General features: G+C 40.0%; 1 protein-coding gene across 7 annotated transcripts in view; it reads right to left on the bottom strand.

Moving 5' to 3' along the window:
• The window catches only part of SUGCT (succinyl-CoA:glutarate-CoA transferase), a 336,115-nt gene that overhangs the window by 9,507 nt on the left and 299,167 nt on the right, over nt 1–27,441 (bottom strand). For 3 of the 7 annotated variants that reach the window (XR_012585572.1, XM_074575601.1, XM_074575600.1), the window contains 2 exons: nt 19,259–19,341; nt 17,308–18,380 (listed from right to left, as the gene is read on the bottom strand). The exons of the other annotated variants lie outside the window; for them this stretch is intronic. Coding sequence is in view for 2 of the 3 variants with exons in the window: in XM_074575601.1 (XP_074431702.1) it covers nt 19,295–19,341 (47 nt within the window). In the remaining variant the exon portion in view is untranslated. Of the gene's footprint in view, nt 1–17,307; nt 18,381–19,258; nt 19,342–27,441 lie in introns of those variants that run through there. 7 annotated transcript variants of the gene reach the window in all.

Here is a 27,441-nt window from a genome sequence, read left to right as displayed (position 1 = left end):
TTTTCAAAACCAGAGGTGTCTGTTCCACAGGTCTACCTGGCGTTCCCGTCTGATGGTATTAAAACCCGCTGTGACAGCTCCTTTGGCAGCAAGAGTTGGTAGCCAGAATAGAAAGTGAGCTGGACGGCAAACGGTTCATGACAGATGCAGTCTATCACATTGCTTTGCTTTAGTTCCCTAACCTCACCACAACCCATCTGTATAGTCGTACAGATGATTTATTCATTTATTTAGGATGATTAATGTCTTATGACATCCATCTTGGCCTGTTAAGAAAAAGAAACTGAGAAATGAAAGCCTTCCTCAGTCGACCTGCTGCAGAACTATTTTCAATCACTTCTTAAGACTTTTACATTGACTAATTTTTCCTCAACAATCTCTTGTTTTGTCCAAAGGATTAAGTCTCAAAAGGGGTGTATTATTATCAAAAGGCAAAGATCAGACGTTTAGTTAGATGTCAAATGATGTGTCTGTCATGTGCTGTATGCGTATTGCCACGCACATTTATTCTACACGTCTTTAGACTGTTCCTCTGTGGCCACAATACACAGGCATATAAACCTTCACATTTGGAAAATTCAACAGTCGGTCGATACTTTCTTGCCTGGTTAGTGACCCACACCAAGTAAGTATCTGCTGAGTGAATATTAAAATAATGGAAAAAGCCATCAGCTGCAGCACAGCCAAGGAAATTCTGGTGGTTGAAATTCTCCAGCACAGACGACAGCCAGGTAACTCTATGTTTGAGCACCATGGAAATACTTGGAACTCGATTCTCAAGCAAGGCATCTGTGATTAAGTAGGGCTGAGCACTATGCACAGCCTGATCATTCTTCCAAAAGCTCTCCCACTCCACCCTCCATTTACTTCTGCCGTCCCTTGTGCAGCAGAATGAGGCCAGTTCCAGCGCACAGGGACTCTCCCTGGCAAAGGAAGATGGGAAGGGATTTGATACTTTGTTTTGGATTACTTGAAGAACTGCAAATTACATTTTTAGCTCTTTTTGGGTAAGGTGCCCAGACTCCTTGAGGCATAGGCTACTAAAAATGCTGGCTGAGATTTGAAAAGCACTGTGCAATCTGGGATGACTCTGTTTTTGAGTGTCATACTTGAGACATCTTTAAAGGGGCCCAGTTTCCAGAAAAAGCTGAGGACATCTGAAAACCCTTCTCTTTCAGGATGTCTCAATTTGACTGTGCAGAGACATCTGGTATTCAAAGTAGACAAGAAGAGCAAATAGCCCTTCATTGAGCAGGCAAAAGTAAAACTCTAGACATATAAGTCCTTTTAGCAATCTCTTTTTTCCTATTTCCTATTTAAAAGCAATCATTAGGTTAATCTTAAATTCTTTAAAGGGAAACAGGGTGCTTAAATTGGAGTCTGGGAGTGGGACCAGAGAGGGTATGCTGCAGATTAGGCTGGTTTTTTCCACTGATTTGTAAGTGACAATTTGATCAATTCTGTCTCAGTGTGAAGGACCGGGAACAGCTTTTTGGCTTTCCATTGTCTGCTGCCAATCCCTGACATGTGATATTCAGCTCATCGACTTGCAAATATCAAAGCAGTGTGGGGCAGGAGAAACAGCCATTTCAAACCCAGCAGTCTTCAGTTTGGCTTCCGGTTGCGCGGGCAGGACGATGTGAGCGTGTGTGTGTCAGTTAAGTATAGCCTGGTTCTGTATCTAAGTTCTTGTGGTTTCTAACATTTGCCAGCCTTTACTCCGTCAGAAGGGATTTCAGTGTTGCGCTCTACCCTACAATGGGCAAAAGAGTCAGAAATCATCTCTCCTCGCCCACAAAGACTAGAGTAGGATTAAGAAACAGAAATTTAAGAGTCAGACACACCCATGAAGAGGAATGAGGCACAAGGTTAGGAAGCCATCCAAAGCTCGGTTGCCTATCCCCTTACTAAACCAAACTAAAAAGTCTCTTTTTGCTCGAGAAGACAGCTGAAGAGCTGGGGAACAAAAATTAAAATCAGATTGAAAGCAGCCATGCCTAAGCAATGTCCCATCTTAAATGTGTGCAGCTCAGTTTCATTAAAATATTTCCCCATTCTCTCTTTTTCCACCTCCTAATACTTTGGCTGTTTCCTTTAGCTCCCCTTTAAGCTGCAACGCAAAATGCTTTTACTGACATGGTTTGTAATTTTGAAGCCCTAATCTTAAGCAGCAGGTGCTTAGTTTTAATGGAATTTTTCCATCCCTGAATGTCTGGGAGCATCAGTAGCACCTCCCTCCTACACAGCTCCTCACCTTTGATCCTTTGCCATTTGTACTTGTGGGTTTTCATTTACTGTATTTCTCCTGCTTTCCTCAATCTGCTTTTTCACTGCAAACCCTTCGACCTCTCCTCTCCTTTCTTTTACCTCATACGATTGGCAAGTGTTGCCTCCTGAAAATCCTTATAAAATATGAAGGGCCTTGGTCCCTCTGGCCTCGCTGTTTCTGGCCTCATTTTCAGCAGTGCTGTGTCTACTTTACGCTGTACTGGCAATTTAAAAGGGCCTTAGAATGGCTGTAAGTATTTGCATCACAAGAACAATTATATTTTAATTGCCAGAGGTCCTAGGGCTTCTCTGCACAAAAAAAAAATGGAACCAAAATAACAGTTGGTTTTACTTCATACAATTAGTTATTTTGGAGCAAGTCTGTGTGTGGGCACTTTTGTTCCATACTAACAGTTTTTGTTTCCATTTAATTTTAGCTTTTTGGTTAAACTGATTTTAGTTAATTTTCTCTTATAATTTCCTATTTTGAGTTAATGTAAATGATTTTGTAGTGGCACAATCTCAAGCAAAATCCAAGGGAAGAGCATCTACACTCGGTTAGCAATGACATATCTAAAAGCATGGATTAAAAGCAGTGGCGTCGACTCCAGTTTGTGGAAAAAATGGGATCCACATCCTAACATTAGAACTAGAGATGCTGTAGCAAGTAAATGCCGGTTCTTCCTTGGTGCTGGTAGATTGCTCCCGAACACAGTATAATTTAACAAAGCATAATCATCAGTTGTTTCTTACATCCAGGAATGCATGTCCCTAGTTTGTGCTTTAGTTAGTCTTCCAAGTATATTTGTATTTGGCTATTAAACAATAGTTTCTTTTTATCTTCATTTGCCTTTCTATTGCTTACCAGATACACATGCATAGGGGTATACAGCTCTTGCTCAAAAAGCACTGACGTGCTGCAGAAATGACCACAGCCGTATTCCCTAATAACTTCACACAAATTTGATGGAAAACTCTGCCTTTTAAAACATGAATCTGCATCGTGCAGCAGTAAATCACGAGGGCTCACATAGCTCTCTCTCATAACTCAATTTTAATTGAGTTTTCCATTCTTAACAAGGCAACCCAATTCCAGAAAGTCATACCAGCCACTTCCTTAATCCACAAAGCTCAGAGGCTATCTTCTGCACTGACGGCATGCAAAAATGTTTAATGCTAACACAAATACCTTTCATAGATTATTCTGATTCTCAGGCTGATTTCTAAGCCAGCTGTTCCGTGCCTGATTCAATGTGCAGATTTCATTTTAAAACACAGAATATTCCCTGGTTACCTGCCATATAACTAGATTTTACAGGTGTAGGGCATGTTTGTAATGCTTGTTCATCCACTTGCAGGAAAAAAAATCATAAAATAAAATACTTTGTGTAGCTTTCCTGGATTCTAATGTTTTCTCCCCAACTTTCAGATACTGTATCAACTGAAGAATGCCAGGAATTACTTCATGCTTTATATATGTACCTGTTACAGATTATATTCATTAATTTCAAAGCCAGCTGCTATTTTCACTTAAAGTAATCCTTGATGGTACATTTTTTTAAAGACAAATATACATATATATATATATATGAAAGAAGAACTGCTTGCTATGACACACAATTATTTAAATTTACCTTGATTATAGATCTCTTACTGCTTTGTTCATCTCCGTGTAAGTAGGGTAACTAGCTTACAGCTTCTCCTGGGGCTTATTCTCTGTATAGCCATTTTGACACACAAATAACACCAAATACAAAAGGAAACCATGAAAATATATGAAACTCATCAGAAGAAAGTAATAATCATCTAATAGTAAGGTCAACCATAGTACAGACTGCAGATTTGGGAATCCAAACAGTTGGATTTGGCTCCTTGCTCTATCACCAATCAACTCTGTGATCACAGGCAAATCACCTTCCCTTGCCATATCCTTATATTTCCTGTACAGCTTTGTTAGCCTTGCCTATTTAGATTTTAAAATGTTAGGGACTGGAGTCGTCTCTTACTATTTGTTTATACAGTGTCTTACACAATGGGCCCCACTTTGTATTGGAATGAAATACAAATAATAATTTTCTGATATTCTGTCTCCCAGAGCTGCTTCAGAGGAGTATGAACCACTGTCCCAAGTTATATCTGATAAATTGTGCGTTTCTCTGTTGTGGGAGAGTTTTCTTTCTAATCCGAAATCCATCTGTCTTGCTGTGCTGCAAGTGATAGTTTCTGGGCAGAGAGCATACTAATTGCAGGATTAAACTCTTAGCTAACTCTTGGGTGGAAACTGTTTCCCATAATGTGGTAGAAAACACATGTTGGTTTCTGTCTGCAGATCCTTGAACATCACAGCCCTGATCTTGACCGGGATATTTAGGTTCTCTATTGAAGTATGTCTGTGCAATATAATTCAATTAAAATTAAATACTAACTATCTATCAAAAAGTATTATTGAGATTTTAGTGGCTCCAGTACTGCTTAGCCTGGTTTAGTTGCTCTTTGAAGGCAGAGACAATTGTGCTGAATGTAATGAATTCTGCACCTTCTCCAAATAAGTAGCGCACAAACTTAGAGCTGAAAAATGAAGCATAGTTTCGGTTAAGTGTCTTAGGATCATTTTAATTTTACAAACACACAGATTTGAAACTTTAAAAATTGAAAGTACACCTTTGAATGTAACATTTTGCTCTCATCTCTCTCATTCCTGTGGATGTGCGCGTTATTTATTATTCACTGAGGTGAATGACTGACATTATTGATGTCACACCACTGGCAAGCTGCAAGAAACAGCTGGCCCCCAACGTCTTTTCTTCCCATGGTACCTACAGGGGGCAGACACCAGACTGCCAGACACAAATGTGGAGGAAATTTTCAGAGATTAATCTGCTTACATCTCATCTTCTTAGGGTTCTCCAGTCAAAAGCCATCTTGCTAACAAAATACTAAACTTCCCACGTTGTTAAAATGTACTGAAAATGCTGGAGACAACTACAGTTTTCAAGAAAAGCTAGACTGTTAGATGAAGTTACTTGTTTTAATCTAATTTTTATGGTTGTGGTTGCGGTGCAATCATGATACATCACAGGCAGTACCACCCAATCAAGAGCTCTCCAATACATTTGCAATGTTTGAACCAAATCCCCGTGCCAGAAAGCATTAGTAAACAAAGTTAGCTGGGTGAAGGGGGTGAATGGAGCAGGGCGAGATATGCAGTGGGCTGGGACAACAGATGCTTTTTGTGCTAAGGAGTTCAGAAAAACAGATTTGTGTGGGAAAACACAATTCTTCTAGAGCATGTGACTAAGGATTCTAGAGCAGAAGTTAAGGTTTCCCATCCTTAGCTTCTGATCCCAGCTCCTCCTAACTCCTCTCCGCCCTTATCCTAAGGTGGCCTAACCAATCTCCTGTTACCACAGCGAGGTCTGCCTTTCCAACTAAGCTGTTTCCATGGTTCTCTGCTTGGCACTCCTCTTTGTTCTCCTTTGCCAACTAACCACACCTGGACAAACCTTCACCCTTTCACAGTGACTACAAAAGCTAACATAAAAGCAGAGAAATGCCCATAGTGGCTCAGTACACTAGACTGCTCTCTGACAATGGTCACAAATACATGCTCTTGAAGGAGTATGAGAACGTGGCAAGAACATCCAGTATTTCCCCATGATACTTTCCTAGCCCTTAACAATTCACCATCTAGCTCCAGTATCCCACCCTCCTCTTACGCATACTCCCCTGTTCTTCCCAGACCCCTCTCCCTAGTCTCCCATTAACCAACGCCTACACTAACATCCTGAGGATAATCACCACAAGGAACTTAATGCACTTAATGAACTAATAACTTAATATATCCCATGCAGCTCAATTACTCATCAACCTTCAATGCTCTTTCTTGTTCCCAAAGCCCACAGCTCCCCAAGGCATTTTCCATTGAACCCTGAGCCCGATTCTCCCTCACTTCTTCTCCCACTCCTTCTCAAAAACCTTCTACTGACCTTAAATATTGAATACTCTGACTGCTTGATATTCTTCCCTATTCACATTTTTCCAGTTCCTTCATTAATCAGTGTACTCCCTCATCTATTTCTCACATAAGATGACCAGTTCCACATTGTACAGTGAAAGCAACGCTCAAGACAGAGAGAAAGATTAACAAGAACTTCTGACTAAATAGAATATATTTGCTGAATTCTTCCTCTGGATTTCTTAGATCTCTGCAGCTGGGATTTATCCTTAATGATAAGCCAAGTAACCCTACTTCACAGCATGCACTGCAACCAACATATTTTAAGCAGGTGGGGGAAAATTCAGCAAAGCACTAATGACTCCTAAAAGTGCTAGCAGAACCTGGATTCATGCTGAAAGAGGTAATGCTAATTTAATACATAGAGCAAATTTTTGTAATTTCTGCATCTAGGTTATCCAGTCGTCTTAGAGGGCAACCACAAACAAAACTAACACCAGATTCAGACAAAGAAATCAAAGACGGTGGACATTTGATTTCACAGTATTTAGAACTGTCAGGGAGCTACATCATTTATATAGATGCAACAGCAATCTTAGGGTACCACAGGCTTCTGTACTGGATATGAGAAACAGCCTTTCTCATCAGAGAAATCCAAATTTTTTATTTTTTTTTTTGAGGAAACACGTGACGATGGTATCTTTATTCATTCTCCTAGGTCAACCAACAGGAGCAGACTCTCTTATGCGAAAAGCCTAGATACTCAGCTTCCTAAGTATGGCACTATGGCAGGTTAATCCAGGTGAGCATATGCTTCCCCGCCATCTATATTCCCAACCAGCTTTGACTCATAATGTGACTAGAGAGAAATAAGGCCACAGTTTTCACAAATGACTGAGTAGGAAGTCAGGATGCTTTTACTTTTGGATCTGAGCTGCTTGTGGTAGCCCTAATTTACAGAACATGCACTCTCTGAAGGTCAGTCTTCAATGCATCTTCAGCTGGGTAACCAAAATCAAAGCCCAAATCACTTATCAACTTTGAAAAGTTCATCCTAATTAGTATTTTTATGCCGTAGCTGTCTTTTTTTGTAAAGCCTTCAGAATCCTTTTGAAAATGTTACACAATGTCAGTCCAAATTCTATTCAAATAATTATGCCCTGCTTGGTTTATAGACATAGCATACATGGAGAACACACGTCTGCTTTACATGGTGTGCATTCCGTGACATGTGGAAACTGCTGTTGAAATCAATGGCAAATTACAGCACGCAAATAATCCTTACATCTGTGTACAAGCAAACCCACAAGTTTCACAGAAGCTGCTCGCATTGGATGTTTTTAGAGTGAGAAAGACAGAAAGAAAAATCACGTTATTTCTTATTAGTTTTAATTAAAGCAGTGGATGATTTCCTTATTCCCATTCATATTAAGGTATATTTTACAACTTGAACAGTTTTTTAACAGGTTTCAGATCCCAGTTTTTTAATTAAGCTTTGACTCTCGCCATCCAACACATTTAATTAAAAGACCATAAATAGTGCTGCTTTGAAATAAAAGATTTAGGACCAGATTCAACAAATATTTAATCCTTTAAGCACAGTATAAAATCAATGTAAAGGATTTAGGAACCAATTTATTTTGGTGAATCTGGGCTATCTTTAATATCTTCTGAGCATTTCAGAAATAAGATCCCTTTCTGAGAGACCACAAACTGATAATCTAGGGAAGACAAACCACTGATCACTTAAAATTCTTTCTTTTGCGATTTCTGGATAAAAATCACAATGAAGATACACAATGTGGTATCTTCATTATAAGCTAGCACCAAGATAACAATATCTTTTCAGGGAGAATCTACAGTTATAGGAAAGCTCTTAAGAAAGGAAGGAAAAAGAAGGAGGAAAGAAGAGGGCAGCTGAATATGGGAAAATAAAGGAAGAAAATGCTATTAAGCTTTTCAAACAACTGCTTATGTTCATCCACATCTTAATCTTGATCCAGATACCTGAAAATCAAGAGTAATAATACTACTATGATCACATGGAAAAATTCTTTGCACTATAGCGCTGCAGCATAGGAATGGAATACATTGAAATCAGCCTCTTTTCAAGATTCGTAAATTTTAAATTAAGTGATAGAAACAGAGGAGGTCTGAGGTTTACTAGAAGACTGCGCTGCAAGGTGTGATATTTCCCTTAAGTGCTAATCAAATGCTGTCTGTGACATAGTAACATGGTCTTTAAAATTGTTAAAAAAGAAGGAAAAAAAAGGAAGAAAAACCCTACAGAATTGTAACATCCTGTGCATAAGAATGAGTACTTATAAAAAACAGTGTTTCTGATGTGATGAATTCACTATCAGTTCTTAGTCTTGCACTTCCAGTATAACCGTATTTTGCATTCGTTAGTGGTATAATTTCAAACAGAGTCTGGAGAATAAATAAATTCCATACAAGAACATCTAGATTTCCGTTTCAACCGCTTACACGTGGATGAGCATCCTATTTATACATACAGATATACGGATATTACATAGATGCATAGGTACTTGCATTCATACAATCAGATGTTTACGAGATACATATACTCACATAGCACACATACAGGCACTTCTGGTAATAAGGCTGTGAGGTTTTAGGATGCTCACTGTCCACATGGATGATACAATTAACAAAAGCAGGCACGTGGTTTCGGGTTGCTTCGTTTTAACAGAAGCCTGACTGTTACGAAATGACAGCTTTGACATTCCCGGCACAAATCTGATGGGGAACAAACACTGGAAACAGCCATAAAACTCCAGCACTTTCCCTACCTTGCTATACAGCTCCACATAAAGTAGTTACTCTGTGTGGTTGTGATCCAGCAAACCATTAAGTGACCCAGTCTCCTCAGCTGTAATATTATTGTGATAATGGTATTTGCTGACTTAACTCTTAGGATACTGTGAAGAGCCAAGTAACACTTGCATGGAACACTGACGTTGTAGAGCAGCAGCTCCAGTGTTGTAACCACTATGACTATTAAACTTTCCTTGGAACAATGACAACAACTTTTTCTATGACGCATGCCGATACGCCTGGCTGCAACAGACTTGAGAACTTTACACTCACTGGGCATGTTCCCTTCATGGTGTGTGTCTCTCCTCTCAGTCCTAACCTCTTTACTGTCCACAATCAGGAACCTGGATAGGCACGGCATTGCCTTCTTCCCACTGATACATCTTCTTTTCTTTCCAAAAGAAACTAGGGCAGGGGAGAGCACGGAACAATGACAGTCCAGATCACAGAGAGCAGGGATGTTTCGCCAGCTGGATCTGAGAGCTGTGAAGTTCCCTGGGTTGCAGAGAACAGACTCATGGAGACCAGACATAAAGAGCAGGGGAAGAGGCAGCGAGAGACCAGAGAGAGCCTGGAACATGTCATTGCTCCTCTGCAATGAGGAAAGGATGGCCCAGTGATGAGTAGGTACTCAAGGATTGCAGCACATGAAACTCATTTAATTGTGACCTTAGGGAAGTTGTTCTTTGTCCCTGTGGAAGAGTGATAATAGTTCTTAAGTGGTTCTCAAGATGTTAAGGTTTATGATTTTATCTATTGTTTTGATGAAATGGTAATAGACCCATTGAAGTATCTTAGGCAAATAGGAGCTGTAGTTTCCACTTATATTCAGGCAAGAAATGTGAACATTGGTGAAAACTAAAAGTCAAACTTACTTTTTGATTTCATATGAGGTAAAGTAGTTCCTATTTGAGGCAAAAATGAAACAGACTGCTATGATTACTAAGGGCAAACTGCAGTTACAGCATGGAGACTTAACTTCCTTATTTAAGACAAAAGTAAGGCCATTTTTTCAGCTTCTATGACATAGAATCATAGAATTGTTAGGATTGGAGGGGACCTTAAAGATCGTCGAGTTCCAACCCCCCTGCCATGGGCAGGGATTCCTCCCACTAGATCAGGTTGCTCAGAGCCCTGCCTAGCCTGGTCTTAAAAACTTTCAGGGATGGGGCTTCCACGACCTCTCTGGGCAGCCTGTTCCAGTGTCTTACTACCCTCATGGTGAAGAACTTCTTCCTAACGTCCAGTCTGAATCGTCCCATCTCTAGTTTTAATCCGTTCCCTCTAGTCCTACCATTACCTGACATCCTAAAAAGTCCCTCCCCAGCTTTCTTATAGGCCCCCTTAAGATACTGGAAGGCCACTATAAAGTCTCCTCAGAGCCTTCTTTTTGCAGACTGAACAACCCCAACTCTCTCAGTCTGTCCTCATAGGAGAGGTGCTCCAGCCCTCGGATCATCCTCGTGGCCCTTCTCTGGACACCCAGAAGGCATTAACCTTCTCCTATAGAGACACACTTCTAAGAGAAAATGGGACTTTATTACCCATACCTACTGAAAGTGGTAAAATATTTAGAGACGAGTGAAACTGCCCTCTCTATGATGTCAGGTACCTGCCTATTACCTACCTACTAGAGCAGAACAGGGTCCTTGAAGAGATTTCACACAAGTAGCATACAACTGCTTTCAGATGGATACGACTTAAGAACTTTGACAAAAGGCTTTTAGCAGTTCAGATCTCAACAGCAGTATTTTTGTCTGTCAGACATAATGGACTCTATCCTGAGGTGAAAACCAGATCATGTTTATAAATGGTCTAATCGTCATGTTTCAATTAACACCTTTTTCAGCACAACTTACTGTCCTTGTCCCAGTTTCCTCTCAACAGACAGACAATAGGTCCTGAAAAGGATCAAATATTTTAAAGTCTTTCAAAGGACGCCTTGTACAAAGGATGAGATACTGAAGGTAGAGAAAATGAACGTTCATTTTAGCAGAGAGTGTGCCTTTAAGGCATTAATAACAAATGCTAAAACACCAACAGGAAACTTTTCCAAACTGGTCATGATTCTAATTCTGTATACTGTCCCAAGGAATTTGAACACCCATTGAAACCAAGGATCTTCCTTTACACGAGGAGACATAAAACATAATCCCATCGACTTTAAGGCAAGTAACTTCCAAGGGATTTGCTACAGCGATTTATTTGCAACAGGTTTGCTGCAATAATAACTTTTCACTGCAAGTACACAATGTCTGTCTTTTGCAAAATACTTCCACTTCATTTTCTATCAGAGGGCCACCAATCCTTCATGCCAGGATTTCATAAAATTAATAAATCTACTTCCATAATCCTCACTGCTTTTACTGACAAACGTAATAAAGTACAGGATGCAAAACTCTGAAAGCCTACTGGGATTTATTTTCCTTTTTTTTTTTCCTTGACAAGCTTTACAGAGTAGCACTTCTGAGACATGCTCATGTGCTGTAAACCTAATCCTTAGCAATTTCCTCTTTTCTCAAATAACCCTAATATTTTATGAATAGTGAAGGATTTCCTTTATCAGACAACACTTGCTTTTTTTTTGCATGTGAGTTGTTCTCAAGGAAATACACTTTGAAGCAATTGGATGTTCTCAGGTTGACATTCACAAGATACACTCCTAAGGAAACATGTAAAACTTGACTACGAAGAAGGTATACTGGAGTTTAAAAGCAGTACAAGTGCTGAGAGAACTGAGGCCAAACCTGACGGGACTCCAGACCAAGGGAGCCTTGTTTTTTCTAACGCCACTGTGGCAGGCATTTCAGTGCTACTTTTTATGCCCACCTCTGTAAAAGATTTGCTTTTCTACTACAGCAAATCACCCACAGGCTGTTTTTTCAGAGTTGATGAGCCAGTGAGGTCACACAGGCTTCTGACATTTTCTCTTTCCTAGTCCTCTTCTCCCCAAAATGTGGGTGATGCCCACCATTCCATCTGTAACATAAGGTTTTGCCATATTCATAGAACAACCACGCTTATGTGCCTGTCTTCTTCAGCTAGGCTTGCATCTCTGCTTCCTTCTCTGAATCAACCCCATCCTTTGGCTGCTGCAGTTTTAGTTGGCAAGTGCGTTAGTGCACACACACACATGCCTACAGTGATACCAAGTACCCTTGCGGAAATAATTCCTCAGTACAAAGTTTACTATAGAGCTGATCCATCTGCTAAAAATTTTTATTTTTGCTGCAGAAAGGGGAGTATGACTGGAACACAGCTCTTAATGAAAAAGCCAGCACACTGGTTCCTATCGCCTTCCTGCTCCCCACATAATGGCTGCAATCACAACTCTACCTCATCCTTCTGCTGCTGAGAGACACCCTTGATTTGCCTGGGAAGCGGGGAATAGGGCAATGTAAGCACAACTACTCCATTATTTCTTGTTTATTCTAAAAGGACCAATAAAGGGATAAACACAAACCTTGGCCGAAATAACTGTGAGGAAAAATGGTTGAGGATTTTTTTGACATTTGGTTACCTACAGGAAGTCTTAAGATAGTCTAAAACCCACTCCTCAGCAAGAAGAAAAACTGCTCAAAATTTCCTTAAACTGACAAGCAACATTTACGAAATTAAACAAATGGAAACATTTTTAATTTTGCTACAGCAGCTCCAAATGAAATATTACAGGAGCACTGAAAATCTCAAGAAAATGCCCCATGAGGCATGGAAAACAATTAGCGGGCAAAAAAGGAGAAGTATTCAGCACACCCCTCACCCTAGAAGTCCAAGCCAATTACAGTAGAAATAGTCAGTGATTCAGCACAAAGGTTCCTTGGCAGACTAGTGAGGAAAAGGCAAGACTCCAGCTGGGTCACTCAGAGAAAAAAAATGCAATAGTGCATCATAAGGGCAGGATTTGAGTTTGCAGCCCTTAAAAAGGGGGACACTTAATTCAGTTCATGTCACTCCTAAAAGGACCTCCTTCGTTTATATTTGCTTCTCAAAACCACGAACCTAAAGTTTCCATTCAAAGTGGTTTGTTATCATAGGGTCACACAGTTCTGCAACCATCAAGGGTCTCTCCCAGAGCTTAACTCAAAGAACGACACATTTCTGGAGGGTTGGACGACAGAGTGCAAAGCAACATTTCACCATCAGGGATTCTGCCATGAGTTTTCCTAAAATAAAGAGAGAAGTCAAAGAGAGGAGCTTCAGGTAATTGCTCTGGGTAGCACGTTGAAGGACTCTTTAACTTAGATGGTAGAAGAAATAATCAGAAAAGGAAACTTGTGGGGTTTTGGGGGGTTTTTTCCCTTCTTTTTTTCTGACGGGAGCCAAAACTTTGGTCGTTGTCAGAGACAAGACAGAATGAGACACAGACCTTCTATCTGCCCCAGGCTGATCACCCTTCAGTTCTTGAGTATGCATGAACCATTCTTAAAATTAATCCGGGGAGAGGTAGAGATTAGAAAACAGATAATGTAATGGAGAAGATAAAATAGGGGAAGGAGTGACGAAAAGCAGAGAGGACAGGCAAAAAATGGAGTTGGACAGTTAGAGCAGAAAATAATAGAGAGCAGGAAGAGCAGAGGAGAGCCTGATGTTAAAAGTGATGAAAAAGTAACTGAGGTGCTTATCAGTGAGATTCAGAAGAAATGCTGCTAGAGCAAGAAGATGGCAGATACGAAGGAGTATTCACTTGCAGCTGAGGAAGTTCATATAATCACAAGAACTTTTCATAATGTGCTCGGCCAACTGTGGCTGACTCCATGAATAATGCAGTTAGGAACAGGGGTGAAATAACCGAGCTAAGGGACAGTGTGGTAGGAGCCAACAGCTGATTTGACAAAAGACAGCAAAAAGAAAAAAACCTAATTTGAATGGATTGTGTCTGAAAAAAGTCAACTGAACAGGCTTGAGCTTCACTGATGGACAGCATGATAAAGAAAAGGAATGCAACTTCAAGATAGATCTCAACTTCCTCTGCAATCAAAAGGTCTCATCCAAGAAGAACAGCTTTTAGCAATGAATTTCTCTTAAAGATAAAGCTGCAGACAGTAAAAAAAATATATCCTTTAGGAATATTTAAAAAGCATATGTATGCATGATCTTATTTGCTTAAAAATAAAAAGATGAAGTTAAAATAAAAGCTTTTGCCGCTTTCTTTAAAAAAATGCTTCCATGTCTTCTAACCCTTTTCATCATAATAGAACCACAACACAAATACTGTTCATGCAGAACTATTGTCCTTACAGTGATACCAATGGTGCCAGAAATGTGAGGTTCATAAATTTTACTGTACAGCTGGAAGAGTACATGCATGTGTTACTGTTCCACAGCACTCATATAAAACATTTAGAAAATAATCATTTTAAGGTGATACTGTCAATTTTTAAATAATGCTAGATCTCTTTATTTTTTCCCATAGTATTGTTTCAGATAACACCTGGCAATACCATAATTGAAAGAGAACAAGGGATTTATTTCCTACTGCTCCAACACAGACTGCCTTCAGAAAGAAGGCTTCACATGGGCTTTCAGATGAGGTTGTGGAATCTCCATCCTTGGAGGTTTTCAAGACTTGACCAGACAAAGTCCCAGGCGACCTGGTCTGAATTCAGCGCTAAGCCTGCTATGGCCAGCCGGATTCTGGGATGCAGAACATCCAATATTGACCATTTCAGGTCTTCTCTCCCAGCAGTCAATCTTAGCAATAGGCCCCTAGTCAAACAGTGTGTTCATAACTCACCTAAGCAAATAAGATTAAAGAACATATAAAGGTAAAAGTGGTATTTGAACAACTTCACACAATCAGGGAGTGAGAAACTCAGTATCCGACACAGGGAAACAGGGTAAAAACTGACAAAAACTATGAGGAGGGATCACAAGTAGGCTTCATCAGTGCTATGTCTTCTATATTGCTCAGTATTGCACTTGTCTTTCACATGAAAGATTTTAAACATGATGCTATGTAACTTCTAAGAAGATTCAGTTGTACCTGCAACATATGAGATCAACTGACTAGGCTTCAAATTAACATTTTCAATCAAATCTCTCATAAGGCTCTCCCTGCTTTCTTTAGGGGACAATGTGAAGCATGGCTTAAGGTTTTCCACGGTGTCATGCAAAGATACTAACTTCAGTCTCAAAAGGTTTATGGTCTGCAGTCCTCTCCTTTTTGCACGGGGGAAATCAGAGTGAGTGAAGCACCTTGCTACCAACAAACTCTGCGGTTCTGGAGACCTCCTGGATGTCCCTGTCTCATCCTTCATTGTATGGTTTAGGCCTGTTATGACAAGTTTGGTTTCAATCAGGCCAGTAAGCAGTGTCTAAAAATCAATACCCATTTAAGAAGAACCTCAAATCACGCATACAAAAATCACTTCTGAAAAACTCACATATTTTAAACATACTTGCAAACCTGAGAAAAACAGAAAAATGTAAACCATTAAAAAATTATAACTTCAGATTTTCTGTCTGCCTATGGATTTATGTTGCCCCTGCAATAAGCCACAAGCATTAAACTTTGGATTGGAAGCAAATTAGAACAATTCTCAGCCACCTCTTTCATAAAAACCCTTCAATCATTTGTAATGTTTTTTGACCAGTAAATAATAGAGCTGCTTCGCTGAGCTATTTAAGTCATATTACTTACAGCTGGAATAAAATGAGGAACAGTCATTTTCTAGGGAGGCCAAAAAATACGATACAGTCATGCAAACTAAATTAAATTAGGATTTTTATGCCATTGGTTTGAGAAGATAAAGGACAACCTTTTCAACTTTTACTTTGCCCAGCATTGCATTTATATTTTCAAATGAAAGATCTCAAACACAGAACTTCAAGAGCGTTAATAGGTTTCAGTCCTATCGCCAATGTGCTGAGACTAAATACAGATGGAACTACTGAAATATTGCTGTAGTTGGAATGTCCATGCTGAATCCTTTAAAACAGCATTCAGTGGCACTTAATTTTTTCTTAATCATGCGGTGTCAAATCATACACCACTGTGCAAAGGCTTGTTAAACAGACTCCTGAGAAAGCTTCTTTGCAGATTTATTTATTTTATTGTAGCAGAGGCTGAGCGGGGGAGAAGGTAAATCTACAGCTTTGACGTTTTCCTGTACGGTCTCACTGCTGTCCTCCGGTGCGCACTAAATACTTTCGCAGTCCCAGTGGCTGCAATAATGACAGCACCCAGATGTGTGGGTAGGAGCTGGAGCTCGGAGTAGACAAAAGTCCATTGCCCGTGTTGGTACTGCACAGACGGCTCTTCTCAGAGAGCACTGGGCGGAGAGAGAGATATTTCAGCTACCTGCTCGCGCAACTATTATTGTTTTTCAAATCCCGCATTTTGACCTGACACTTAACAGTGGATGAAATCTGATCACTACACACACAGCGTGTCTCTCAGCACTGCTTCCCCACAGGCAATGGAGCCTTGTTAATAAACAAACAGGGCTACTCTCCAGTCATAGTCCATTCCTATGCTGCGATGCTTGCAGAATCATCACCGAGGGGTTTGGGAAGAAGAAGAAGAAAAGTTAAATAAGGGAAGTGTAGTGAATCCATTGTACTCTGAGCCTCCCACCATTTTCCATCGTTTTCTCATAAAAAATTGAACACGTGAAAGCATTTTCAGAGTACATACTTATTTTGAGTTATTGCTATTGTTTTTAATCTAGACAGAGGCTCAGCTGAACCAATAACTGTACAAGCAATTAGAAGAAAAAAACCTTAATTTGAAGAGTTTACAGGCTGAACTTACACTACTGAGCTGCATAATAGTAGGCAGCTTCAAAAATAGAGCAAAAGATATCAAAATATATTTACTGAAATGAAAAGTGGAATAAATAGATAGAAAATGGTCAGGTTTTCAGCATAAGCCAAGGTCTATGCCAAACTATCAGAGAGAACCCGCTCTTTGCATCTCACACTATTCACAGATAGAGAGCTTTGTGGGAAAGACTTACGGGATATATTGGCAAATTATCCAAGAGGTAACAGACAGACATCTAGCCTTTCTCTCTTGCACTTCTAACTTCACTAACAGAAGCAACTTGGGAGTTTCTCAGAAGCCTACTCTTCAATGAGTAACTAAAATATTCATAATAAATTTGACAAAGAGCTGTGACCATTTGCTGTATGCTGCTAGTATTGTCTCAATGCTGTTTTATGCTCTTTATCAATTTTTTTTCCCCCTGTATTACACTTAAGACTACAAACTCCACAGGGAAGGGTCTACTTTTTTTTTAATTCTATTTTATTTATGCTTAGGAAACAGAGCATATGGGGATCTGATCTCTAAACATATATATTATGAAGAATATATTAAGAACTTCACTACCACAACTAATTTGTCCTATATAGAATTCAGTCTTCTAAGTTAACTTCCTCACCAATTTCATGTCAATAAACTATGTTCTTTAATTAGAAATGTTTCATATAACTGTATTTAAAAACAGCCAAAAGCTCTGACAGGTCTAAGTAATGAGGAAAAAAACCCAAACCACAAACCATGGAAGATACTTATTGCATTGTACAAACCAGCTGACACATTACAAGAAACATCCATCTTGCACTAACAATAGATAATCAGTTTTAGATCCTCTCTTCTGGGCCTTCTACCTCTTAGGAATTCATAGCAAATTAAAAGTGTAAATTCATTAAACATCTGTATGTCTGAGGACATTAAAGAAGTAATGTTTTCCCCGCAGTATCTTAAACTAAAAATTAAGGTGTTTTTCCAAGAGCATGAGAAGCCAAAAGGAAAAATTACGGTCCTCTCATTTAAACGAGAGACCATCTCTCTCTGATCAGGCAATCCAAATGTATGCAAGAAACTACTCTGTAACAGTTCCAGTGAGTCTCAGTAACTCTGACCTCTGTGTATGAACAACGTATGTAACTTAGTTAATAATACACATTGCCTATGCAACCTCAATTAATTGTTTGCCTAGTAAGAATTTGGACTATCAGGGAAAAATAATATCTCTCAGCTGTGGCGCTGGCTGTGGTTTTAGTTTGTTTTGCTTTTCCATTAGGAATCTGGTATTTGTGGCTGACATTTTTATTGCATTAATGGCAGGAAACAATATGAAAAGAATGCAGACAGAAGTGGAAAGCATTAACAGAAACATTTAGACCCATTGCAGGGACATTCTAATTATGATGGTGAGTAATAGACATGTAGCGGAAAAGACCAGGTTCAATAAATGTTCATGGAATGAGCTTCACACTTTAAATTCGAGTTTCAAGTCTAAGAAGCTGAAGAACTGCAAAATGTTAATGAATGTTCTTTGTAGCCTTGTACTGGATATGGGCCCCTCCAGTTCTGCAAAATACAAAGTACAGCAACATGAGACAGCAAAAAAATTAAAGCCATAATCTAAGTTATATCATCACACAGCTTCATTGAAAAAGTCCGGTTATTAAAAAATACCTAGGGCTAAATCTCCAATTTAAGGTGCCGTTGGTTGTTTTAAGTTGTTTCTCTTTGCAAACACAGCTTGAGTTTCTGGCATTTGCAGTTAAAGGCTGAGACATGATGAAAATTTGGGGTCAATGTGTCATGCTCAATTTGTTATTATAGTAAGAAGCACAGTATATTCTGTACTAATTGCATTTACTCATTGCCATATTTACTTGCATTAAAAAGCAACAACAACATCACTGTTTAGTTTTGCTTGAAGATGCAACAGATTTTGCCATTTGCTGGGAAACTGAACACGGCAAAAAAACTTATCACAGAATTTATGTACAATTGGAGATATATCTAGCTTTGTCTTATTAAATAAGGACCAGATCTAACCACCAGTGAAGTTAACAGAAGACTTCCCCTTACACTTCAGCAGGCATTGGATTAAAGCATTGCTTTTTGGTGAGTCACAATTCGCTACAGCTGTCATTTTATCAGTGCTGCAGTCCTTATTTGTGAGTTTCAATACACACTTTCTTTTTATTTTGAGCTTTGGAAGTTTTCTTGTGGGCTAGGAAGGATGGCTTTTTCAGGAACTGAGGTATTTCAAAATTCTTTTTGGAAGACAACTGAACGTGAAAAGTATTGATCTAAATCTAAAGATCTCCAGAGCTCAGCTGCAAAGGATAGGAGCTAAACTCTGTACAGTGACTGCAGTTGGGTCCTACAAATATTTGTATATGCGAGTAACTGTACACATTGTCCAGTTCCGTAGGTTCAGCAGGACTACTCACTTCAGTAGTCACTGACGTGCATGGGTGTTTGCAGGATCAAAGCCTCACTAGGAAGCAGAAAGAAAACATCTCCTTGGAGGGACCTACCAAACAGAAAATACAGGAGGGTTAAGGAACAAAGAGATATTTCAAGATGAGGTACTGCACTGAGAATAGATGAGTCATGGAAAAGATGCTAAGTGATTCATTAATACCAGAAGCTTAGCCAATAAACAATGCCCAAGTATGAAACTAATGACCGTACTTTTACAATACTACCAAACTATTTGCTTTTGTAAACTTAACATAGGAATAATTTTCTCCCATTTTTAAAATTTATTATGCAATTAGTTGTCACTTTAATAAACTGTATGCACGGCTGTGATAACGGTTGCTCAAAATACTGAGGACTTTACAGTTTTTGTTTTAAAAAAGAAAAACACTAGGAACTTCAAGTCCTGCCAATTTTTCCTCCCTGCCAAGTCCTATTAGCATAAATGAACGGTTTATTTTAAGAAATGCCTGATAAATTACTCTACACAATCAGTAATGAGGGTACTGTCAGCAAAGGAGAATAATTTCCAAAATTTACTTGGCACAAATGAGTGGCTGACTAGCTCACAATCATGTTACATGGCCTGAGGCCCTATTTTATTCCATAAATCTGCCTGACCTCTTCAGAGTGAAAATTAGTGATTTTATAGAAAAGGTAGCTAGGCAAACCTGTTTTGATTGTGCACTTTCTCGTTTTTTAAAAAATCAACACATTCAAAATATCTGTAGGATTATTCCTATAGCTTCATCTTTTTGGCAGACTGAAGCTGCATCTTAAAATTATTGTCATAGGTTGTACATTAAAATTACATATCTTTTTCCTATCACAAATTACAAGAAACAAAAAACATAAAGCCAAGAAGGATGCAATGTCTTAAGAAAAAAGGAGAGGCCATGAGTCTCCATCCTGCTTCACTTAGTCTCTTAACATGAGTGTGTTATCTAACAAATCAATTCTCTCTCCTTTTTAGAATATAGTTTCAAAAGGCGAGAGGAATCCCTTGGCACGGATTATTGTGTCAATTAGCAACTGAAGCCAATAATCATTCATCATCTCTTCTAAACATTCCCTGGTAAAAGTCCCTAAATACTCATCATTGCTATGGAATTCATTACATTAAAGCAGGGGGGAAACCTTTCAAAGAAATAATTAAAAATTATAAGATTTTTTTTAAAAGGCCTAAGAAATCATTTACGCTCCCCTCTCCCACCACTGCAAATTATTTCCAATTGTCATTCTTTTCTTTTTTTTTAAACTCTATTGTTAATGCTTTGTCCAGCCTACTTTTACAAGTCCCAAATGATAGTTTTCCAACACTCCCTTGAAGACCACTTGACTGGTTAAAAAGTCTTTTATTCAAAATTTTCAGAATATTTCTAATAGGGTTGGTTTACTCTAAGTTAGAATACTAGATCGGAACCTTCTGTGTCCCCTAGTGGGATAAAAAATTCTCTAATATAATTTAATCTGCACATACCTTGTGTATCATGTGCCAAGTTCTTCATGTCTAACCACACATTAAATACGTGGTTAAACATTCATATCCAAACACATTGTCTAACACAATATGAGTACGCAGGCAGGCTATATAAAGTGCAGATGAAGAGAAAAGGTCCCACGAGTCTCGTGAAATTTCACAGTAAAAGGTGTACAACTGCCTCCCAAGGGGTCTGTTGCGAATCCCGCTCTGCTTGTCAATGCACAGCTGTGGTACTGTCAGGGAGATGTCGCACTACCGGCCTTTCCACGACACAGCGAGGGGCCTGGGGAGCCGCGCAGATTGCCCTGAGCTGCAGGAGAGCGCTGTGCAGACTTCTGGAGCTGAACCGACACACTGACGGACAGATCCAGAATACAAGTCCTCTATGCCACATCCAAAGGAATCCATAACTATTAAATCCAGGGTGGAAGCAGAGGCCAACACAAAGTACAGTGGACTAGCAGTCATGGCACTTCACTGCTTTTGTTCAACAAAGTGGTTCGACCCTGAGACGGCTGTGAGTGATGAAACCACTCTCTAGCAAGGTTTGCAAGGATGTTTCCCCTTTTCTGGGAGAGAGATTTTAGCCATGGTAAACTCAGACCAAGAAACATACGTTAGTTAAAAGATAGCCTGACGTTTCAGAAAAGCCAATCTACGCATAAGCGTAACTGTGTGAAACAAAAAGAAAAGCCATATTCAGAGACCCTAAAATCTCTCAAGCTTTCTTGCTTTTACATATTAAGTTGATTCCAGACAGCTGCCTAATGAAATGCTTGTTTCTCCAGAATGGGGTTTTGAACATGACACTTTACTTAATCCGCATGAAACACACACCACATTTTTCTGCCAGAAAGAGCACCGAGGACCAACAAAGCAAACCTGCCAGGTCAGACACCTTCATGGAAGAAAGCTGCATCTCGTCTCTTGGGCCCAGGAGTCGACACCAGAAGGCAAAAACGTTTTTCACTTTTGGGGGTTTATCCTGATGTCGCAAAGGGTACAGGGTGAAAGCAGATACAAATTCGAAGTGCCTCTAGGGATAAGGTTTTTTTTCTCTATTTTTATAAGAGACTTGTTTGAATAGCTTAGGGGTACACAGCACAGGAATGGGGGTAACAACTACACCACAGCCGTGCTGCGTTCTCCCGCAGCTACAGCTGTACTGTACCAGTTCTGACCACAGAACACCTTCAAAACAGCCTGCAAAACAGTTATGCTGAAACTCAGTGAACCAAGAGTGTAAGTTAACGTTGGCTTTGCCATAGCCATATGAATTTTTACTTTACTTTTCCTTCAAGCAAACTATGACAACTTTTGAAAGAAATGAGATTTTGAGCTTCTGTTAGCAACAAAATTACACTAACTTCTTTATTTTGCTTCCCTTGGTATCACTTTGAATCAAATCACTTTGATTTTGATTTTGTATGGGTACTGTCTTGAGAATCCCCTCTGCTACCTAACCGGAGCCTTTAGTTTTTGCTGTTGCTGCAAGCGGATTTTTATGATTGGGCCACACCTGTTTCCTTACACAGTGCTATCAAATCATCGACTTTTTTCACCGATTTTACTAATTCATTGCACTCTCTATTGTTTCCCTTTTGCACTGCAGACTTGGTATAGTTGTGTCAAGGTAAAAATTAGAAAGGGAGATGATAGAGGGAAGGTGACGAGATACTGGAATGTGTTAGTTGAACAATGCAAAGTAAGGACTACTCACCTGTACCGTTCTTGTTAACAAGCTCTTCATTGCCAACTTGACTCTCCTGTTGCTCTTTGAGCACGCAGGCTAAAGTGACCTATTCTGTGCTAAACTGTTTGAAATCTACTGCCAGGCATGGATAATTTTCAGTCAGATGCTGGTATTCCAGACCTTGCAAAATATGCTTTTAGATATGCCTTAACTCCCGTCAGAGTCTTTGCTCGTATGCCCTCCAGCAAGCCTTAGAGCAGCTGCAGCAGTGAGCTTGTCTCACCATCGGAACAGGTTTTATTCTATTTTTTTGCTTAGCATTTTTACCAGGGCCAATATTTCACGAAGCTGCGTTCAGCCTCCTGCTGTCAGTCAGAAGTCTGGGCGCCTCAGACTGCTACTTCTGTGCTCCCGCTCGGGCATACACACTTGGTTGACAAACTGCTTGCCTCATTTCACGCAGACCTTTATCAGGGGGTCTGAAGTGTATTTCAGGCTCGCGCTCTAACACCCTCTACGCCTTCCAGGATTGCTGCTCAGTCCCCTTCAAACAAAACCCTATTTTGCACGTACAGCTCATCCCTGACAGAGTAAAACAGAGTAACCTCCTGTGGCAATGCCTCCGTCAGACTGCCATGGTTGGTACCGGAGCTGATTTACTGCCTGCTCTTCAGAGGGCTGCCTGAAGCCTACCATTGGAGATGCAGTTTTTGTTCCATAAAATCATGTCTATTGTTTTCTGGAAGAGACGTATCCTGCTCAGTGTGTCTGCCACAGGCAGGGATTTTCTTGGGAGGTACCTTATTTTCATATCATACCGATAGAGTTTAAGAAGAAACAAAGCTAAGTACAAACCCACAGTTTTGTCCAGGCTCCTTCTAGCAGATTTTGGGCAAAAAAGATAGTTGACAGCAGTGCTGCCTAGTGCTGAAAGGTGAACTGAGGGAACTGCATTTCAGAAGGCATGGCTCTATGTTTCCTTTTTATTTCCTGTCTTTAAGTAATGTTCTGGGCTGCTTGGTTTGCATTAGCACTGCTCCTAACCTCCTTTAGAACAAAATAATGTTGCTTTAGCTACCCTACAGAGTCGTAGGAGCAGTCCCTGCCTTCTGATTTTCCTCACTGTTTTAAAGACCTCTGATAATTCCAGAAAAAAAAATCACTATCACTAAAAACGACTCGACTCCTTTCGTTTTGAGTGCTTTCCTAATTGTGCTGACTTTTCCAGGGTTTTGCTGCCATCTCCCTAGATGTCAACTAACAGAGAACAACGCAGTTTTTCTCAAGTTCTGCATGTCTACATTCAATCTCATATTTTGCTTATTACATAGTGACATTGGCTGTCTCTTTTGTCAGATCATTAATTCTTAATAGCTCTGTCACCAGCTTCAAGCACAAGTCTGGGAATCCTTCCCAGTTTCAATTTGCATTTGAACACCTTAGATGTTGGGCCCAGGTTAAAAGCATTTACACCAGGTAATTATCATCTAAAAGGTGTATTTGGTGTGGTCACATGGCTCATGGACTCATGGACCACAACAGTGGTGAAATTCAGTCTTAGCCTCACAATCTGTGATGTTAAACAGATGATAGATTATACAGTCTTTTGTCTTAGTGGTGATAAGCAGCAACTTCTTTACAATGATATATTTAGCGGTTTGGCTAAATGAAGATCCTCAGTTTACTCCAAATTGTCCTCAGCATTAATTAGGCATCTAAGTCATTCTCTGAAACTTTCAGTGGTTATAACGATGTCATTTCTTAGCAGAGTTATCAACTTTTTGTCATTACTCTGCCATTATGAACAAAAGTGAATTTTAGTCATCTCGCCATACAGGGGCTTATTTCTGACTTCCACTTGATTTGTGTGTGTCTGGTTCCTTGAAATATGATCTTACTTTTTCTGAAAATGCTTGAGAAAGCACACAGTGACCATTCTCTCTCCTCTGTCGTGCTCAGGAAATTACAATCTTGCACATGTAACATCTCTTGATTTTCAGGATTCTTCTCTACAGGCTGCATTTGCTCTTTAACTTCAAATACCTGCATTCTAAATACCTGATTCTAATCCTCCAGATTAAAGTTGCCACTAACTGGTTTAGGATTAGGCTGCTGATGGCTTCACCATCCAACTGGAGTCAACTGATTAAGAACTGATAGAACAGTTCCAAAAATAAACAGAATAGCTGGCGTCCTTCTTCTGCATCCTTCCGTGCAATTAATTTCTCTGGACCTATGCAAGGCAGCCAGAAGAAATCTTTCTTTTAACTGTAATCTCTACGTTCTCCATCTCTATTACCACTTTTTATATTTCCCGAGCTGCAACACACTGGACAGAAAGTCTTGCTATGCTCTCTGCTTTTTATGTGTTTCTCCAGGAACCAGAGAGTTTTCTTTCTGTCTTCTGAATTGTTTCTCTCAGTACATACCCTGCATCATGACGCCTGCATTCCTGGTCAGTCTGTCTCTGTCCTGCTTCCTAATTTCCTTTAGTTTGACCCTATGAACTTGTTCTGCACTAATAACGCTGTTTTGATCCTTTTCCTAAAGAGTTCAGCTGCCCTTGCCATTTGAAGAAATTTCTCCGTTTCTTTCAACAGCTTCTCCTGTATGCTGGAATCATTTGCCCCATATATGTTTCTGTCTCTCATTAAGCAATCTTTTATATCTCCAAAAGTACATGTGGATGCCAGAGTATGTGACTGTAAGGCAGGCATCTATTCCCCCTTCTGTTTCTTGGGTTCAGATAAAAACACAGTCGCATTCCTTCTAGGGTCACAGTACACCAAATACTTTTATCAGCTGCTACAGTGCTTTAGGTATAATTAGTACCAACAATGTCTCATTCACTTCTCTTTTTCACCAGAAGCAATAGCAGAAATGTTTTATCATACTTTTCTTGTCTTTACTCTCCCCAGTCAATGCTTTATTCAGTATATATTGGTACTGTTATGCTTGAATAAGGATTTTTTTCATATGGAAATTCAGCTTTCTTAGTGAAGTTACTGTCTCACGGCTGTTCATTGCCTCATGGCTACTTGTTTTCTTCCTTTAAAGCTCTTGGGTTTATTTGTCTTTCAGTAATGCTTTATTCTTGCTGTAAGTCTCACCCTACTGACTGTTGTGTCACACTGTTCTTTACTGCGTAAGGGGTAATAAAATGAGAGCGCCCCACATTTATAAAGTCCAGTGGTACTTTATTGAGAGAATTACCTGAAGAGATCCTTCCAGCGCCATTAACACCCTAGCCCCAAGCACACAAACCAGCTCTTTGATCATTTCTCCAAATCTCTTTTTCCTCTTAAGATCAGCGCTTCTCTCTGCCAGTTCCATGTCTTGCTGAGCAAGGATATACTTGAGAAGGCCAAGAGTAAGAATCTAATGAATTTCTCTACACTGGTAAGGTAATAAAAGACTGCATTACACAGCGTGCTGACTCAAAACAACTGCTGTATTCATTCCAGGGAGGTTCCCCATTCTCTCTGAAGAATGCAAGTATTCCAACCATTTATTTTAAACTAGTTGCCGAGAAAAATGTTTTAATACTCATACAAAGCACCGAAAGCTAAGCGTAAGTCAAACTGCAGAAGACCATCTCCCCTGCAACAATAAGACAAAGTTTGTGCCATTCAGGACCTTGAACACTGCAGCCAGAACCAAGGGGGGAAGCCAATGCACAATGTTACTGATTGGTGACAGCCCCTAGGACAAGCAGAATAAAAGGAGGGGGAAAAAATCCCCAAAAGATCGCTTTCTTTTTCAGCTATTTGTACATGAGCTATTCTGCCTGCCCTGTAATTTCTATGACCTCCAAGCCTCCCTAGGATTATGAATACCTATTGTTGACTTAATTGGCAGAATAACAAGAAACATCTGCCAAACAAACCCAGTTTCTTAACCTCTGCTGGTCTTGGACACATTGTGACTGTAGGGGAAAGAATAATGCATTTTGTCTTTATGAACCAGCCCGGACCGGACGCTTTCATAGTTCAGGGAGCCATTTCCATTGTATGTCAGAGAACCAATCTACACCAGAGATTTCACAAAGGCTGTCTTGTTGTCAGGTGCCCATCTCACATGCCCCATGGGATACATCCATGATACTAATGCTAGAATGGAAGGACAGAATTAAATTGATGATAGAAAAAGGTCTTTCTTACTAGTAAATAAGTTTGAAGGGACCTGGGTGGACACACAGGTAGACAGAAGATATAAGGAAGATGAAAATGAAGATGTCTTAAAATTAGAACAGAACAGAACAGTTGAGTTGAAAGGGACCTACAACAATCATCTAGTCTAACTGCCTGACCACTTCATCTGGCTGGTGAAGGGCTGGATCTGTTGGCCGTGACTGCATGGAGCTGGACTCCAGTAGGCTACTGATGGGAAAAAGCCTCATTAACACATCTCTCAGGCTCCACCCCTCATGCTTTGCTGTCATCAAATGTATGAAAGAGTGAAGTTCATGGTCAGGTCTTTATAAATTTATATTGCAGAAAAGCATCATTCAAGAAATGTAGGTTTCCTTGTCCACATCATATTCTGGATTTCACAGCATCCATGAGGCAGAAAAAGCTCTATCTCAGGTGCAGTTCTATGGGCCCCATCCTCCCTGTCAGCTGAAGCTCTGTGACAGAAGAGATATTCCCTACATCAATAAACCCTGTGTGAAGAACTACAGGGTAGAAATACGTAACAAAATCTCAGGTGGAGCACCATGAGTTTCTGTTCCAGTTTGGAAACACTGGAGTAGGCAAATGTTCCTGGAGGCATGAGGATATCACAGAGTGACTATGAATCACAAATCTGTGGTACAGGCACAGAGCAGAGGACATGTCAGGGACACCCAGCATTGTGCCCAGTGCATGGCCACCAAGGGTAGGGACAGTCCCCAGGGCCTCCTGGGCACAGGGATGGCCTCGGGGCCATCACCCCAAAGCCTTCCTCCCAAGGATGCTGGGTGGAGGGGCGGTGGC

This window comes from Larus michahellis, chromosome 2, assembly GCF_964199755.1.
Source record: "Larus michahellis chromosome 2, bLarMic1.1, whole genome shotgun sequence".
Lineage (NCBI taxonomy): Eukaryota > Metazoa > Chordata > Aves > Charadriiformes > Laridae > Larus > Larus michahellis.
Note: the sequence above shows the minus strand (reverse complement) of the source record. Positions and strands in the feature narration are given on the sequence as shown.